General features: G+C 44.4%; 1 protein-coding gene across 1 annotated transcript in view; it reads right to left on the reverse strand.

The window, feature by feature from the left end:
* PIEZO2 (piezo type mechanosensitive ion channel component 2) overlaps nt 1-18,329 on the reverse strand; it is a 457,344-nt gene that overhangs the window by 217,755 nt on the left and 221,260 nt on the right. The window contains exon 4 of the mRNA XM_045007801.1: nt 9,101-9,143. Coding sequence (XP_044863736.1) covers nt 9,101-9,143 — 43 coding nt within the window. The remainder of the gene's footprint in view (nt 1-9,100; nt 9,144-18,329) is intronic.

Below are 18,329 nucleotides of genomic sequence, written 5' to 3' on the forward strand. Positions count from 1 at the left end.
TGGGAGGAGGGAGTTTGGGCTGGCAAACCCAGGGACGGGGGAGAGTCAGAAAGATAGGAAAGCCTCAGGGGAAAATCAGCAAGGGACAGAGTAGGGCAGACTTCGGCTGCTGATGAGAGGCCCTGAGCTGGAACCCAGAGTAGAAGGCAGGCCTGGGTTCCCCTACCAGCCACTAGGGGACAGGCATGGACCAGATGGCAGAGAGAGGACTGCCTGGGACTGTCCATCTTGGAAGTCTCTGATACCCTAGAAGCGGAGGACTATAGTGGCCTGGCTGGAAGGCCAAGCCACGAAGAAGAAGCTGCAGCTCCTGAAGTGAGGGGTTGGAGGGGGGATGGGTCAATGGTGAGACACCTTCAACTTTTCTGCCCCTCCACCAAAGGCTGAAATATCTTTGTGAAGCTGACACTGAAAGACAGCCTGACAGCCAAAGATTTACAATCCTGGTTAATGATTGCCACGCTACCGGTTATGGCTTACAGCTGAGAGTGCCAGTCTTAGGCCAGACTGTCAGAGAAGAGGGCAGACACCCCAAACTGGTGGTATATCTTCTAATTAGATTTCACCAAGCCAGTAACAAATGTGCACTCCTGGACAACTACGTTAGTCTGACCATGGAGCCATGGACAGTCCCCTTCAGCTCTACAGCCCCTCATTACCATCCAGACAAACTGGACTTTATGATGAAAGATTATTAAAACCATAATTCACCACACATTAGATTCACTCTATTAGTGGATGCTCCAGATCTCATGCCAAAAACAATGCTGATAGCCAATTTCTTTAGTAAACTAAACTAAAGATTTACAAGAAAAAGAAATGAGAGCTGGTGAAAAGTTAAAGCAAGTAAAATACATTACAGGTGAGTCAGAGTTGTTAAGTTTGTAAAATGAGAGCAGAGATGTAACGTCTGCTAGTTTCCATCAGTCTCTCAGGGTTACCCAAAATAGCTTTGGGGAATCTCTGTCCATTTGCTCAGAATTCTCCATGTCAGAATTCATCAGTGCAGAGATGCAGAATCATGCCCAGGATTCCTTCTTATAGCTGAAAACAGTCAGGCAAGAGTTTTCAGCACAGCATGGGTTCTCAGAATGGAGAGAGGGTTTGTGAATTTTCCACTGTTGAACACAAAGACCAATGCTTTGAAATTATCATGTTTCTTCATTTACAGTTCTGAGGCTTTCGTTCCATTTAATGGGCAATTTAGAGATAATGTATATAGTTTCAGCCACCCAGACAATCTTTCATTAGTTTACAGGAACAGCGAGATAGCCAGAAACATTGCTTCATTAGTTTTTGTACAGTTTTAGATATTAAATACATTCTCGTCCTAATGCTAATACACCTTTTGATCTAGGGCTAACTAAGTACAGTGTAAATCAAGTAGTTTCAGATAAGCAAAGACAACAACATTAACATTTCACTAGCTTTCAAGCATTTAGGGTAAATATAATTGTTAGGCATGTACCCTGTACAGGTAATGTGATAACATCACTCTTTCTTCTATTCTAACAAGTGAATGGGCCTGTGCCTTTGATTTGAGCTGACTCTTGGGTAGGCAGCATCACAATGATAAAATGCAATAAACAAATGTATGGGATGAGAGGACAAGGTAATAGCAGTATGAGATTTTCGGGTTAAAAAGGGACCCTGGAGGCTCCGGTCAGCACCACCAACTGGGCCGTTAAAAGTCCAGTCGGCGGTGCTGCAAGTCTAAGGCAGGTTAGTGCCTACCTGTCCTGGCACCGTGCTGCGCCCCAAAAGCGGCCAGCAGGTCCAGCTCCTAGGCGGGGGGCTCAGTGCACTGCCACTGTACTAAGCACCAGCTCCACACTCCCATTGGCCAGGAACCGCAGCCAATGGGAGCTGGGGGAGGCAGAAGTGGGCAGTGCCTGCGGGTAAGAGCAGCATGCGAAGCCTCCTGGTTCCCCCACCTAGGAGTCAGACCTGCTGGCCACTTCCAGGATGCAGCGCGGTGCCAGGGAGCCTGCCTTAGCCCCGACTGCACCGCTGACTGAGAACCACCAGAGGTAAGCCCGCGCCCCAACCCCGGCCCCAACCCCCTGCCCCAGCCCTAAGCTCCCCCCAAACTGGGAACCTCCTCCTGCACCCCAAACCCCTCATCTCCAGCCCCACCCCAGAGCATGCACCCCCAGCCGGAGCCCTCACCCCCCCACCCCAACCCCCTGTCCCAGCCCAGAGCCCCCTCTCACACCCCAAACCCCTCATCTATGGCCCAACCCCAGAGCCCACACCCCCAGTCCAGAGCCCGTACTCTGTCCAGCACCCCAACCTCCTGCCTTAACCTGCAGCCCTCTCCTGCACCTCAAACCCCTCATCCCCAGCCCCACCCCAGTCCTCTCCCCGTCCCGCACCCAAACTCCCTGCCCCAGCCCAGTGAAAGTGAGTGAGGGTGAGGGAGCATGAGCCACCGAGGGAGGGGGAAATGTAGTGAGCAGGGGTGGGGAAGGGCCTCAGGGAAGGGACAGGGCTAGGGTGTTCAGTTTTGTGTGATTAGAACATTGGCAGCCCTAAAATCTTCCCTTCCACCCATTGCCAATGGAGTCCTTTTAGGGGTAATGACTTCTTTCGTTCTGTCCTGCGGGACAAAGGATACATTGTATACGGTTGTGGTGGGCACAGTATATTTAGTTTATCCAAAAGAAGGTTAAGAGGTGACTCGATCATGGCCTAAAAGTAACTGACAGTGACAGCTCCTAACAGTAGATAGCTCTTTAATTTATCAGAAGGCAGCATTCGAGATCCAGTGGTTGGAAGGTGAAATTAGACAAATTCACACTAGATACAAGGTGCAATTTTTTAAACACAAGGGTAATCAAGCATTAGAACAATTTACATACGGATGTGGTGAAGTCTCCATCTCCAGGAGTCTTCAAATCAAAACTAGATGTCTTTCTGAACAATACACTATAGCTAAAACAGAAGTTATGTGTTTGATGCAGTAATTACTTGTTGAGGTTTTATGGGCTATGATACACAGGTAGCCACACTAGATGATTATACCAATCCCTTCTGGCAGTAAAATCTAAGAATCTATAACAGTTCTTGTGAATTCATCCTTTTTCTCGGTTGACAAAGTATCTACGAATCAACGATGATTACCTTAAAATGTATTAATTATTCATAAATATTTTGCCAAACTACTTTCAGCCTATCTGTTCTTTGGAAATTATTTGTTTCAGCTATTTGATTTTCATTATTTGTGGTGTGTGATGGATCACTCTAGTCATGTGGTATTTTTCTCCTCTGTGATTGTAGGACTGAAAAAATCTTTGAACAAACAAATATTGAGCACTGTACACTCTGCTATGAATTTTTGATCAAAGCTGTGCTAAAATTCATAATACGTTCCTGCTTTGTGGACATTTTCACAAGTATTTGGTGGTTATCGGAGTACTCACAAATTATGAACAACACAACCCCTCAAAGAGCAGTGGAGTAAAGTCAGCCTATTTATCCACAAATATATTTATCCATTTGTTTGGGTTTTTTTCTCATCATACAGCAACCTTTTGTTATTAGCACTAAAAGACTAGAAAGATGTTACATTACACGTAAATAGATAAACTCAACATTTTAATGTATTCTCATTATGACGGAGGTATAAAATGAAACTTTTTTACATCTAATTTATCCAAATATACAGATGTTGTAGTCTATATAGATTTCAATAAAGGTGAAGGTTACTATAGTATGTTGCAATTATCTTGTAATGGCTCAAAAAAACCCAAACCCCAATCAATAACAATAAGAGCTTCATTTAAATCTGTCAAACCCAGATACATTCCATTTAATTGAAAGGCTCTTAACTCTAGTCATTTCCTGGATATAAAGCTACTTTACTTAAGCTCCAGCATTTTTAATTTATCTCATGCTAAAAAGCAGCATGTTGGTCTCACAAGGAGTGCTTACATAAAGGCTCAGACAACCAGATCTCTTGGTGTCTCTTTGTTTTGCAGGATACAAATACAACAGCAATGTAAATACTCAACTGCAGAGTAAACATTATGTAACCACAAAGTAAGGATGACATGCCTTGTATATTATCAGGGCCTAATTTCCTGAAATGTATGCTCAGTGCCTTCATTTCCTTCTGTCAATCAAGCTAATCTGAAATGTCGCTGTAAGAAAGGGACCTACATTCTTCTTTCCATACAGGTTTCCCAAACTTTAAGTACTGGTCTAGCCCTCTTAAAGCCATGATTCTGAGGACTGACCTTCCCCCATACATCTTAAAACCTGCCTGCATTCTGGGAAAAGCAAACTCTTACCTGCGCCAATGTCAGTGCATCTACACAGCTCTGCACCTTAGTCCACATCTTGTGAAGGATGTGCTTGCAAACAGTGAAGGCCTATTATCCTCTCCGTATTCATATCTCTTTCCTATTTACAATTCAAGCTATGGGTACTACAGGCATCAAAAGATTGTTTACTATGCGGTGTACCCCAGTACCTGATTCTCCCTTTGCCTACTTTGGGAAGCACTGTTCATGGGAGAATACTGCTGTTTTAAACAATGAAAAGCTTCAAAACCAGGACATTGCTTACAAAAAACAAACACTGAACCTCCAAAGTATGTTTCTGACAGATCACTTAATAAAATATGAGCTAGTTTCCTGTAAGAACAGCTGATGATGTTAATAAAATCAAGAAAGTCCTATAAAGAAGACTGTTTGAGAACACCAGGAAAAAGTATGGAGATTCTGTTGAACAAAACTGGCTTAAATGTTCAACTCATTTAAGAGTTGGGGGAAAGAGGTTGTTTTGTTCTTCCATGCCCATCTGAACTGACAGAGAGAAAATTCCTGCATGTGGATGTGACATCAAGGACCAAATACATTGGCTTCAATTAAATTATTCAATTACATTATTTAATTAAATCAGTGTAACTAAAATACAAATGTTACCCTAGGAGAACACCTAATTTCCTGGAATACATGAACAGATTCAGATTCTTCACAAGGCCACCTTCTACAGTGAGAATTGTGCATTGTTGAACAAATGAGAGCATGTTAGCATCTTACCTACAATAGGAATGATCAGAATGGATTTTATTTTCCAAAATCCACTATCTACTCCAACTGAATGCTTTGAGGCTCTTATCTCATGAAATATACGGAAGACTATTATTATTATTAGATTCTTGATGTCTTCCACAAGTCCTTTTCTCCATGACTACACCTACTGACAAGATAGTAATCTTTTCTAAATACTAGCTTCTTCTAACGAGCACTAGAAACCTAAAATAAATAATCTATATTACTGTGCACTTTGTATTTCTAATCCCTGACAGGTTCGAGCCTGCCATACATTTTATCTTTAGTTGAAACTACCATTTTCCCTCTTTGGCATGATTTGGGAAAACAGCAGCAGCAAGTGATAAACTTTAAAGAAAACTGTAGCAATGAAAGAGTCAGTATTTCCCTGTTTTGCACCATAGACTGAATATCATGTTAAATAAAAAGCCTTTTAAGAAATAAAATTAGATTTAACTTGTGGGAAGAGCAGCACAACCCTACAGAAAAGATGCACCCGATGCTGTTCGTCGTAACAACTGAAAATGCATAATTTCTGTAACGGACCAATGTGTTTTATATCTTCTAGACTTATTATGCTGTAAAAACAGTCTGCCTATAAACGGACAAGATCCTGTCAGATGTCACAAATAATGAACTTCAGATCTAATTCATGATCTTGATTGAAAGCCTGAATGATTATAATGAATGATTATAAACTAAAGCCTCAGAATATAATAAAAGGGAATTATAATTAAAAGTTAAGTAATGTTAAAACCAGAACGATCCCCACACTACAAAAAAGGTCCAATGTACTGCATTCCAATTAAGGTTCTCGTAAGTGATTATAGAAAACTGAAGAATTAGGCCAAATGATCACATGAAAATGAGTGGACAAAGGTTTTTAAATTTTTCATGATATGATCCATCCTGGAATGAAATCCTGGATGGTTTTCAGATCAAAACAAGTCTGAGTGTTTCTGACTTTTGAGAAGATCTGAAATAAAATTGTGCTCATTTTTCTAAGACCTTTTCTGTAATGGAAACAAGCTCAAACTCTGATCCATCCACTGGCATAATATGTACTGAATTGTCTCTTTCTGGAGTCTAGCATAGACAAGAGGATGGGAAAAAGCAGTCTGAAGAAGATAGGAAGAGAATTCTGTGGCCTATCTTGATAATTATTTCTAGGACCCTGCTCCTCAAGACTTTTTGTTTTGTTTTGTTTTGTTTTTTTAACTCAGTCAGCAAGCTATTTCTCTATTCTGAGCAATTCACCCACAGGAAGAGGATTTAGAAAGCAACCAAGGGCAGCCATTAATCTTGAATTTAAATATAGTTATAAAAAAGAGGTTTTGTGATACTGAGATCTGAGGCCTGAAGACAGAGTTCAGCAAACTTCGAGACATGACAACTCTCTGAAAGAAAAATGAAACAGACCATATCCAATGCTTTTCTTAATTTTCAGAGGCATAAAATCCTCACTAAAAGTTTAAAAAGTAATTCACAGTCTTATTGAACCATTACATAGACTCTCTTCCCTTAAAGGGTTGGTTGGCCAAGTGAGACTTCTGCAGGCCAGAATGATTGTTTACCTACTAAATTATTAGTAAACCATCTCATCTCCCACATTTCCTGTTTAACTCTTGTTAAAAATATGGGACAATGCAATCAATATTTTTGGCAGGTTAAAAATGTTGGGCCAAACTCATAATAGGTATAATAATATAAATGATTTACCCAAGAGATGAATTTGGCCCATTTTTTTAATTTGGTGATGAGTGGTAGTTTGTTTTAACTTATTCTCTGCATTAAATTGACAATTTCTCTCCAAGGGGCTGAAAATTAAAACACATTACTAAAATACATATGTTGCCATGAATCCTTAGTTACTTCTTCAGTGAACATTCAATCATGTTGCTTCAACCAGGACCTATGGTATTTTTCAGCAATGCCATTTATATATGTTGTCAGAAGCTCAAGCAGCTCCTTTGTGGTTACATCTTTAAACCAGCAATAACCTGTGAAACTAAAAAGGCAAATCAGTACCAATCAAAAGGTGACTCTTACTGCTGCAAAGATTCAAAATTATAACTTCTTCCCCTCAGTCCTTTTAACTTCTCGGAAACATAATGTTTCAACATATACCCTGCAAACAGTTAATACTCTGACGGCATTAAAATAAAAATTAATCCTTTCCCTGAATTGTCCCCTGCCAAAAATAGTACAAACGCCCTGTGTGTGATCCTCCAGTCTTTACAGAAGTAAGCCTACCACTGAAATAATATATAATTAAATATACCACAGAATAAATACAATGGGCCTACATTTCATTAAATTCATATAATGAAGATGTTTTCAAAATTATTATTATTTTTAAAAAATAGATCAATAAAGGTATCATCAGTTCTTTGTAAACTTCAAGAAACATGAAGCTGTAGAGCGGGCGCCAGACGAAGGACCACTGCAGCAATTTCAGCGGCATTTTAGCGGTGACGCCTCTCGATGATGCCACTTGCCGTCGACAAGTGACGTCATCGAGAGGCGTCGCTGCCGAAATTTGGGAGTGACGCCTCTCGATGACGTCCCTTGTTGGCGACAAGCGTCGTCATTGAGAGGCGTCCCCGCCGAAATGCCGCTGAAATTCGGCGGCATTTCAGTGGGTGCATTAAGATGCCCCCACAGGCGCCATGGCGCCCGCGGGCACCGCGTTGGGGACCACTGCTGTAGAGAAATGTATGGACAACTTTCAGAGTCTCTATTTCCAAATAACTTTTAATGCTGAGCCTTAAGAATAAATCTGGGCAATGACTCTGGGACACTGTCCTTGAAGTCCTGAGGGCAAGTTGTTTAATGGTAGTATTGATCCACCCCTTACATTTGCTGATACTACAGTGGTTCAGTGTTCAGTCAATTTATGTGCTCAGGAGGAATTAGTGAAGTGGAATGCTTTTAGACAAGAATGACTAGAGCCGCCTTTCATTTATTGTTATTAATGTCTGAGGATTTTAATCAAGGGAGAGGTTTAAATTTAAAGATAAATTTTATTGTAATAGAAAAGCTCTAAGGCACCAATTTATGCCTTGTGCGGGATAGTTTCATTCTGGTTCAATGAACTAGCCGTTAACTTAAATACAGGCAAGTTGTTTAAATTAACCAACAATAAAAGTGAGAGCAGCTAGAAAGATGATACTAGGTGGAGACAATGAAAAGGAAAGGCTTTCCTCTCCTCAATGTCACCCTGGCTTTGAAAAGGCCATCTATGTTATTGGCATCAGGCAGCCTACGAGTAATGTTAAAAGACAACTTTACCCTTCTCTCATACATATCTAGTCCAGTTCATAGTGGCCCGATGCCTTGCCCTAGCACACTCTTGTGCAGTTTAGAAATATTTGGTTTAGACAGAAGATCAAAACTCTATATGGACAGGAAGCAGATTACTCTGCTTCATGTTTGTAGATGGGCATATAGAGAACTGAATATTTCCAGCCCTGAGAACAGATTACTCTTTAGCAAGGCCTGGCCTAGTTTAAGTTCCAAGAGCGACATATGTTTCTGGTATGACGACCTTGTGGTTATGTTTGGCTGAAAGAAGGCTTTGCACTTCAGGAATGCTGAATTCCGGATTTTTCTCCGATGTTAAATAGTGCTTTGCCAATCGTGTTCCTTTTCCACATTCATTCGTTTTTGTTAGTTAATATGCCATAGTTCAGAAGTCTTATGAAAAATATAGGAAAGCAGCAATACCTTCATTCAGAGGTAAGATTTCAAACCAAATACTCTATGAAGCCTACTTTAACCCTAGTACATTATGTTGCTCCCAAATGAAATTATTGTGCGCCAGATTTACAAAAGAACCTTGTGCTCAATGATCATCACAGATATAGTTAAAAATGAAAGTTGTGAGCCTGCCAGTAACTCTGCATACCACTCCCCCTAACTTTGACATCCCAGATAATGTAGATCAATTAACGTAAATAACTTTGCCAACCTGTGTGTGCGCATCTCTTTTTTTGTTTTTATTTTAAGCTGTAACATGCATAGGAGATAAATTCACTGCTTACCTTTCAAAACCGATCTGTCGTAATGTTTTCTCCCATGTAGAACCTAGAAAAAAAAACATTGAATAAAGAACCTCTAATTTTTAGTTTCTCTTATTCGTCCACTTTTTCTCCGTAGCTAGATTCTGTATTTTATTTTGGTTTTTCCACCCAACTGAAAACACCTTTAAATGGTGTCACCTCATAATGGAGACCTGCCAGAACAGACTACCACAGAGTGACATGGACTGTTTTAAGGTGTCATCTTACATCACCCCTTCCCCATTGCAAAGCAATTGGTCACTCCCACAGTTGTCTTTAAACGAAAATGTGGCCTGCTGAAATTGCTGAATCAGCATATTCACATACTATACTCTTGAAACTTCACCTTTTAGTTTTACTGGTAATATTCATTTAGATTCTTGTCTAAAGTTAAACAGAACCTTTGGAAATCCCACCATGTCTTTTCTTTTAAGCGAAGTAACATTGTGAAAAGATTTTCTACTGGTTGTTTAACACATGCAGATCTTGCAAACATCTAATACTGACACCTCTAAAGCTTCTTTATAAGTCAAGGACTCAATCCTGTAAGCATTATAAATAAAAGAGTTATTCCTAACCATGTGAGCACTCCAACTGACTTCACAGCATTGACTCCTATTGGACTACTCCTGTAAATCGTGCAAGATTGAGCCCCATGCAGTTAAAGGGATGCAACCACAAAGCCGAGGTTCAAAACTTGACCGATATTTTATGCCCTGAGGGAAATATAATTACAGAAACTGTAAGAGAGACAGTAATTCCTGTCAATGAATGACCCTGAAATATTGTTTTGCTGCTACAGTGACAATCATCCAAAAGAGGGAGCACAAATTAATTAAAACTCTGTCACCAGACTTTTGCCAACATCATAGATAACTCCCCATCAATTATGTTTAGGACAACAGAAAAATCAAAAAGAAAAAGCTATGTTGGATGTTGCTCTATAGAGAATAGAGGAGTGGTGGGAAAAAGATGTTCAGATTCAAACAGCTGTATTTGGAGAATCTCATAGACTCATAGACTTTAAGGTCAGAAGGGACCATTATGATCATCTAGTCTGACCTCCTGCACAATGAAGGCCACAGAATGTCACCCACCCACTCCTGTAACAAACCCCTAACCTATGTCTGAGTTATTGAAGTCCTCAAGTCTGAACTCTGTAGCTCAGATCCACCTCTTATGAAAAAATGGAGAACATCTTTTTCACTGGCAGATCAAAGTCCTGCCTGATGAATGTGCGTGGAGCACATGATGACATTTTGCAATCAGTAGGAAAAAAATCCCAGTACATAGAATCATAGAATCTCAGGGTTGGAAGGGACCTCAGGAGGTCATCTAGTCCAACCCCCTGCTCAACGCAGGACCAATCCCCATATATTCTTTACAATCAGTCCCCTTCTATTCTGTTAAAGGGATTTCTCCAAAACTGACATAAAAATGAGCTGTTGGGTGCTCAGCACTTTTGAAAAATCAGGCCACTTATTTAATACCCTAACTTTAGTGACGTTTATGTTTTTATATATATACACATGTTGGCATTGAGGTGGTTTCTATTTTATCTGCTAAACTATGCAGAGTACACCAGTAAGGAAGTGGTTAACTACCAAAATGATCTATTTCCCTATTTATGTTACCTATTACAGTGCCACTTTTGTTTTCTAAATTAGAAATTATACCTATTAAAACTAATGTAGTAAAACACAAAGTTTGTTTTGTAAAGGCATTATGTTTTGTAGGGCTCCCGTCACCCACTCCTAAATCAGGGGCAGGCAAATTTTTTGGCCTGAGGGTCACATCGGGTTTTCAAAATTGTATGGAGGGCTGGTTAGGGGAGGCTGTGCCTCCCCAAACAGCCAGGCGTGGTCCAGCCCCCACCCCCATCTGACCCCCCCGCTTATCACCCCCTGACGGCCTGCCTGCACCATCCAACCCTCCCTGTTCCCTGTCCCCTGTCTGCTCCCCCCATGACCCTTGCCCCATCCACCCTCTCCCTGTCCCCTGACCGCCCCTGGACCTCCCGCCCCTGACTGCCGCCCGCCACCCCCATCCAACCCCTCCTCTCATTCCTGACTGCCCCTCCGGGACCCCTGCCTCATCCTACCACCCCTTCTCCCTGACCGCCCCCAGAACCCCTGCCTCTGACTACCCCCCTGCCGCTCCATCCAACCCCCCCTTCCTGACTGTCCCCTGGGGACCCCGCCCCCATTCAACCCCCCTATTCCCCACCCTCTGACCGCCCAGACCCCTATCCACATCCCCACCCCCTGACCACCACCCCAAACTCCCCTGCTCTCTATCCAACCCTCCCACCCCCCGCTCCCTGCCCCGGCGGCTGGCAGCACCACTGATGTGCCCCCCAGAGCACCAGGACAGGCAAGTCCTGCTGCCTGGCTGGAGCCAGTCACGCCACCACACAGCACAGAGCACCAGGTCAGGCTACGGCTCTGCAGCTGCGTTGCCCAGCAAGAGCTCGTAGCCCCGCCGCCCAGAGCATTGCGCTAGCGCGCTGAGGCTGCGGGGGAGGAGGAACAGTGGGGGAGGGGCCGGGAGCAGCCTCCCAGGCCAGGAGCTCAGGGGCCAGGCAGGAGGGTCCCGTGGGCCGGATGTGGCCCGTGGGCCGTAGTTTGCCCACCTCTGTCCTAAACAGAGAGCAATATAAGTAAGGCCACTAGGGCCTGAAGAACAAATCTAAGTATTTAATCTGCTGTTTTTAAAATAATCTTTGCAAAAAAAATCCCAATAAAATGTACATTCCTAAAATAAATAAATGTTTGACTTTTAATTTCATATTACAAATATTTTAGCTAAGCATATAGACAGGTGCAGAGTTTGGTCACTAAGGCCTGGTCTACACTAGGACTTTAATTCGAATTTAGCAGCGTTAATTCGAACTAACCGCTCAACCGTCCACACCAGGAAGCCATTTAATTCGAACTAGAGGGCTCTTTAGTTCGAATTCGGTACTCCACCCCGACAGGTGGAGTAACGCTAAATTCGACATGGCTAGCTCGAATTAGGCTAGGTGTGGATGCAAATCGAACTTAGTAGCTCCGGGAGCTATCCCACAGTGCACCACTCTGTTGACGCTCTGGGCAGCAGTCGGAGCTTGGATTCTCTGACCAGCCACACAGGAAATGACCCGGGAAAATTTGAATTCATTTTCCTGTCTGGGCACTTTGAATCTGACGTCCTGGCTGGACATCGGGGCGAGCTCCACAGCACCTGCAACGATGCAGAGCTCTCCAGCAGAGGAGTTCATGTTATCTGTGAATAGAAAGAGGGACCCAGCATAGACTGACTGGGAACTCTTCGATCTGATCGGTGTGTGGGGCGAGGAGTCTGTGCTTTCGGAGCTGCGCTCCAAAACACGGAATGCGAAGACCTACGAGAAGGTCTCCAAAGCCATGAGAGACAGAGGATACAGCCGGGATGCAACGCAGCGCCGCGTGAAAATCAAGGACCCCAGACAAGGCTACCAAAAAATCAAAGCGGCAAACGGACGCTACGGAGCCTGCCACCACTGCCCCACCAGTGACCGTGGACTCTGACGATGGGACAGTTTCGACGGCCAGTTCCTCGGTGATGTTCGCGGACGGGGAAGATGAGGAAGGGTTTGTGGAGGACGAGGCAGGCGAGAGCGCTTACAACGCTGGTTTCCCCGACAGCCAGGATCTATTCATCACCGTCACGGAGATCCCCCAACAACCCTCCCCGGCCATTAACCCAGACCCTGAATCAGGGGAAGGAGCAGTCGGTAAGTGCTTTAACCATGTTAACTTTTATTCTTAATATAACAGGAATATTAACTGTGTGAAAAGGAGGTCTCTCTAGATATGGGGATAGAACAGAAATCATCCTTGGAGATCTCCACGAAGCTCTCCTTGCGTTAATCGAAAAGCATCAGCAGGAGGTTCCTGGGGAGAGCTGCCTTATTGGGTGCTCCGTGGTAGCAAAGTTTTCCGCGCAAGGCTTTCATGAGGTACTCAGGGAGCACTGCCTCCCCGAGCACGGCTGCATCGGGCCCTGGTTCGTGCTAGCTTTCACGCAGCATGCGCTCTCTATCTCCTTCAGTGACCCTCCTCAGGGTGATCTCGCTCGGAGACTCCTGCATCTAATTAGGGTAATTACTGTAATTTTACGCCTGGTCCAAAGTATTTTTAAAAAATCTACGGACAGACGGCATAGCACAGACTCAGCACGCAGCTGCGTGACGAGCGTAACGGAAAGCCAAAGAATATAATGGACGCTCATGGAGGGAGGGGGGAATGAGGACGCAAGGTATCCCACAGTTCCTGCTGTCTCCGAAAAGTATTTGCATTCTTGGATGAGCTCCAAATGCTTCTAGGGTCAAACACAGTGTCTGCGGTGGGTCAGGGCATAGTTCGGCAATTTGCGCACACACCCCACCCACCACCAGAAGTGAAAACAATCCTCTGTTGACTCTTTTACATGTCACCCTATCTTTACTGAATGCTGCAGATAGACGCGATGGTGCAGCACTCAACACCAACATCCTTGCTCCCCCCACGCTATGGATGGCTGATGGTACAAAAAGATGGGTATCCGTCCTCAACATCAGCCTATTGGCACATGGGGCAGTGCAAAAGGACTGGTAACCATGCGTACTAGCATCTGTGAGGTTGATCAAGGGCGCCTGGCCCTAATTTTTCATGGTAGATGGTGCAGTATGGCTGTTAACCATCCTCATCATTGCAACAGGGGGCTGAGCTCCATCAGCCCCCACCCTTCCTGTGTAAAGAAAAGATTGAATTGCCCCTGGACTAGCAGAGGGATGATGGGCTCCTTCATCCACAGTAATTAATGTCCTGTCTGGACTATCATTGCAGCTGGAGGCTTCCTTCCACTCATTTCTCACAAACAAGTCACTGTGTCTTACTTCTGCATTCTTTATTACTTCATCACACAAGTGGTGGGACAATGGTATGGTAGCCCAGGAAGGCTGTGGGAAGGCCGGAATGAACAGGTGGTGTTGTTGCAGGAGCACCCCCTTGTGAATAGCATACAGCTCCAAATTTATGCAGGATTGGACACAGAGCAGCTGTGCTCTCTGGTTCTATGATACAGTGGTTCTCTAGTACACTTGCGCATAATCTAGGCAGGACTGATTCTATTTTTAGATACCAAAAAGGAGGGATTGACTCAGGGAGTCATTCCCAATTTTGGCTTTTGCGCCCCTGGCTGCTCGGCCAGGGGCACTTATGACAGCACCAAATGGTGCAGTGCAAAAGGACAGGTAACCATGCCCATCTTATTACCATCTTATTACCAATTTATGGTATGGTAGATGGTACAATATGGCTGGTAACCATCTCAGCTGTCATGCAAAAGCAAAAGCATGCTGCTGTGTAGCGCTGCTGGCCCGCCTCTGTCAGTGGCATCTAGTACACATACGGTGACATACACAAAAGGAAAAAAAAGTGTCCATGGTTGCCACGCTATGGCGTATGCCAGGGCAATTCTGGGAAAACGGGCTTGAAATGATTGTCTGACGTTGCTTTCCCGGAGGAAGTAATGACTGGCGACATTTACCCAGAATCCACCGCGAAAATGATTTGTGCCCCAGCAGGCACAGGGGTGTCAACCCAGAATTCACAGACACAGGCTAGACTCAGTTAATTGTTCGCAAAAATGTATCTTTGCAAGGAATTCACTCCCTGTTTCCCATCTCACAGCTTCCACTGTCTCCAGACCTGCCACAGCATCCCCCTCGCAGAGGCTGGCAAAGATTAGGCGGCGAAAGAAAAAGACAAGGGACAAGATGTTCGAGGAACGTATGGGCTGCTACCTAGCAGAGGCGGAGGAGAGGTGGCGTGAGGAAGAGAAGCAGGCGACTGAAACGCTGCTTGGACTAGTGAGGGAGCAAACGGACACGCTCAGGCGCCTTGTGGATGTTCTGCAGGACCGCAGGAGGACAGAGACACCCTGCAGTGTATCTGCAACCGCACTCCCCCGCCACAAAGTCCCATACCCCCCTCCCCGAAAATAATCAGGAGGAGGGGCGGCCGGGGACGTGAATACTGTCACTGCACCACAGCACAGTGCTCAAGTACCCAAAAGCTCTCATACCGTACATTTGCCGAAGTCCTTCACTTCCAGACTCACAGTAGTCCCAATCCCAGTCCCATCCCCTGTCTACTTAATTAATAAAAATGCTTTGCTGTTAATTACTGTTTCCGTTATGTTTTTTCAAAGAAGACTGTGTTTGAATGGGGGGCGTGGGGAAGGGGGTGGTTAATTGCATAGGACAGTCACCTTTCCCAGGGTACAGACACGGGGGCAGGATCAGCAGCGGGTCACACACACGGTGCAGTCAGTAGGTACCCTGGTCGGTATGGGAGGTGTTTTCCAGGATCTGTGTGGGCGGGGGAGATGTGACTTTGCAGCGGGGGAGGGCGGTTACAGATCTTATACAGCGGTCCTTGTCCTGGACCGCTGAGTCACGCAGCTGAGGAATCTGTATCCGTCCTCCTCCACCACAAGGTCACATATCCGCCCGCACACAGAATTCCATAAAGAGGGATGGCAGGCTCCGTCATTCCTTGAGTTTAGAGGCGGTCTTTACATCACCGCACACCCTACCCAGCACAGTCTGCGTCCCAGTTTCAACCCTTTCACGAAAAGTCATGAATAAAGAAACCTTTGTTAAGTAATAATGGGACATGTATTTTATTTTTACACGTGTGCTGGAAGTGGGGGTAACGGGGTGAACAGGGTATGTAACCGAAGAGGAGAGTCAACAGTAACTGGGTAAAGAAACAGGGGCAGGTTCAGCTTCTCTGTAAAGAAACTGAACAGTCACAGGTCACGCTGCTCGCTGGTATTTGAAGAGTTCCTTGTCGCTGTCCCAGGCGCCTGTATAGGGCTTCATGAGCAAGTGCATTAGCGGGCAGGCTGGGTCCCCGAGGATGACTATAGGCATCTGCACATCCACAACAGTTATTTCGTGGTCCGGGAAGAAACTACCTTCCTGCAGCAGCCCACAGTTCCTGAAAACACACGCATCATGAACCTTGCCCGGCCACCCGACGTTGATGTTTGTAAAACGTCCCCTATGGTCCCCCAGTGCTTGCAGCACCATTGAAAAGTAGCCCAATTTCTCAGCAGCTGACTGTGGAAGAGGTGGACGATAAAGTGCGAGGAGGAGAAAACGGCGATGATCGCAGCGGGCTCCGTGCTTGCAGTGCTGTGGCGTCTGCGCTGTCACTGACCAGAAAAGTGCACGAACAGATTGCCCGCAGGCGCTTTCAAGGAGGGAGGGAGGGAGGAAGGTTGTGATTGACGGTTCAATGACGACACTTACCCAAAACCACCCTCGACACATTTCTCCCCCCAGCAGGCATTGGGGGCTCTACCCAGCATTCCAATGGGCAGCGGGGACTGCGGGAACTGTGGGATAGCTTCCCACAGTGCACCGCTTCCAAAGTCGATGCTGGCCCCGTGAATGTGGACTCAGAAATTCGAATTAGTGTATTTAGTATGGATACACAAATTCGACTTCATAAGGTCGAATCCACAAATTCGAACTAAGTTGATTCGAAATAGTCTTGTAGTGTAGACAAGGCCTAACACTTTAAAAGTTTCAGGAAATCCCCTTTTTTTGATCTTCATCTTCTCTGCCTTTAACTGCAGACTTGGTTTACATACATTTTTTGAAATGCTTAAAATAAAATTATTTTTACAGTGCAGTAAATGCTCAGACTCTGCATCCCATGCCCTTTCTGCTCTTGGCTGACAGCTGTTACCAACTAATCACTGTGAAATGACTCATCATCTCCAGAGCTTACACAAAGCTTTTCGTCAGGTCTGAGAAACTGACACTATGTCTACATTGGCAATTGAACGACAAAACTTTTGTCTTTCAGAGGTGTTAACCCCCGCCCTCACAAAAGAAACGTTTTGCCGCAACAAGTGCCAATGTGAACAGTGCATTGTCAGCAGGAGAGCGCTCCTGCTGACAACACAAATGCCGTTTGTTGGGGGTGGAAGTTTTTTGTTGGCAAGAGAGCCTACAAACAGCAGCTACATGGTGCAACTTTTAGTGGCACGGCTGTAGCGACACAGCCGTGTCGCTAAAAGCTGTGTAGTACAGAGCCTTACTCAGAGTGTCATGCTAAATACGAGATGGAACAGATTGTTTAGCATAAGTAGTTAACACATATTTCAAGGGACTATTCAAGGTGAATGTGTTAACCAAACATATGTGTTAACCAACCAAGCGTGTTGTAGCTGTTAGTCCCAGGCTATTAGAGATGGACCAGATAACTACTTATGCTAAACAATCTGGTCCATCTCTCTAATATACTGGGAGTAATACAGCTATAACACTGCATACATTTGGTTATCTCCACTCAGTTTAAAGTGGGCTTGGATCTACAGCACAAAAAATCATAACCACACTCACAAGCAGTTTCAGATAAAGGCATGACTGAATGCCGAGGATGGACTATTTAACACCTGGAGGTGGTCCTTTCAAACAGTGATATATTTACCATTAGGCTAGCAGCAACATCTAGCAGTCAAGAGAGAGGCGCACAAGATTCAAATGGAGATAGACGATAAAGATATAGAGATTTTTTTAACTTAATTGTTCAATTTTCATTTCTATTTATCTCACTAAGACATACAGGAAGACAATGATTTCTTGGTCACTGCATTTTAACTCTTATCTGCATGCTACATTTGGTGCTTGCATCCAAAGGACTGCACAGAGAGTTGGGCAAGACTGAGTGAACGATCAGATTGACTGAACGAGGTACATACAGGTCTGTCGCATCTTACGCATGCACGATTTCAGCTTTATGTGGTCGGCAAGAAAAATAACAATTTAAATATTGTTTCTGTAGTGCGGGCGATTCCACCCGCCATTCAACTCAATGTAATTTTGACTATACATGGTTTTTGCTTTACGCGCTAACCACGGAACTGAACCCCCGCGTAAGATGAGACTCGCCTGTATATATTCTACTATAACTACACTATTGAATTTGCCCTCAAATCCAGGATTGTGTACATAACAATGGAATACAGTCACTTTGGCTCCCTGTTTTGCTTTGTGGTGGTGCTGCTATGTATATTGGATGGGAATCTATCTGCTTTGCATGAACGTTCAAGATCCTTTAACACTTTTTGTAACAGAAGGGGTTAGCCTTGGTGTCTTTGGTCAACATTTCGGCTCCCTCCACTCTTGTGT

This window comes from Mauremys mutica, chromosome 2 (genome assembly GCF_020497125.1).
Source record: "Mauremys mutica isolate MM-2020 ecotype Southern chromosome 2, ASM2049712v1, whole genome shotgun sequence".
NCBI lineage: Eukaryota > Metazoa > Chordata > Testudines > Geoemydidae > Mauremys > Mauremys mutica.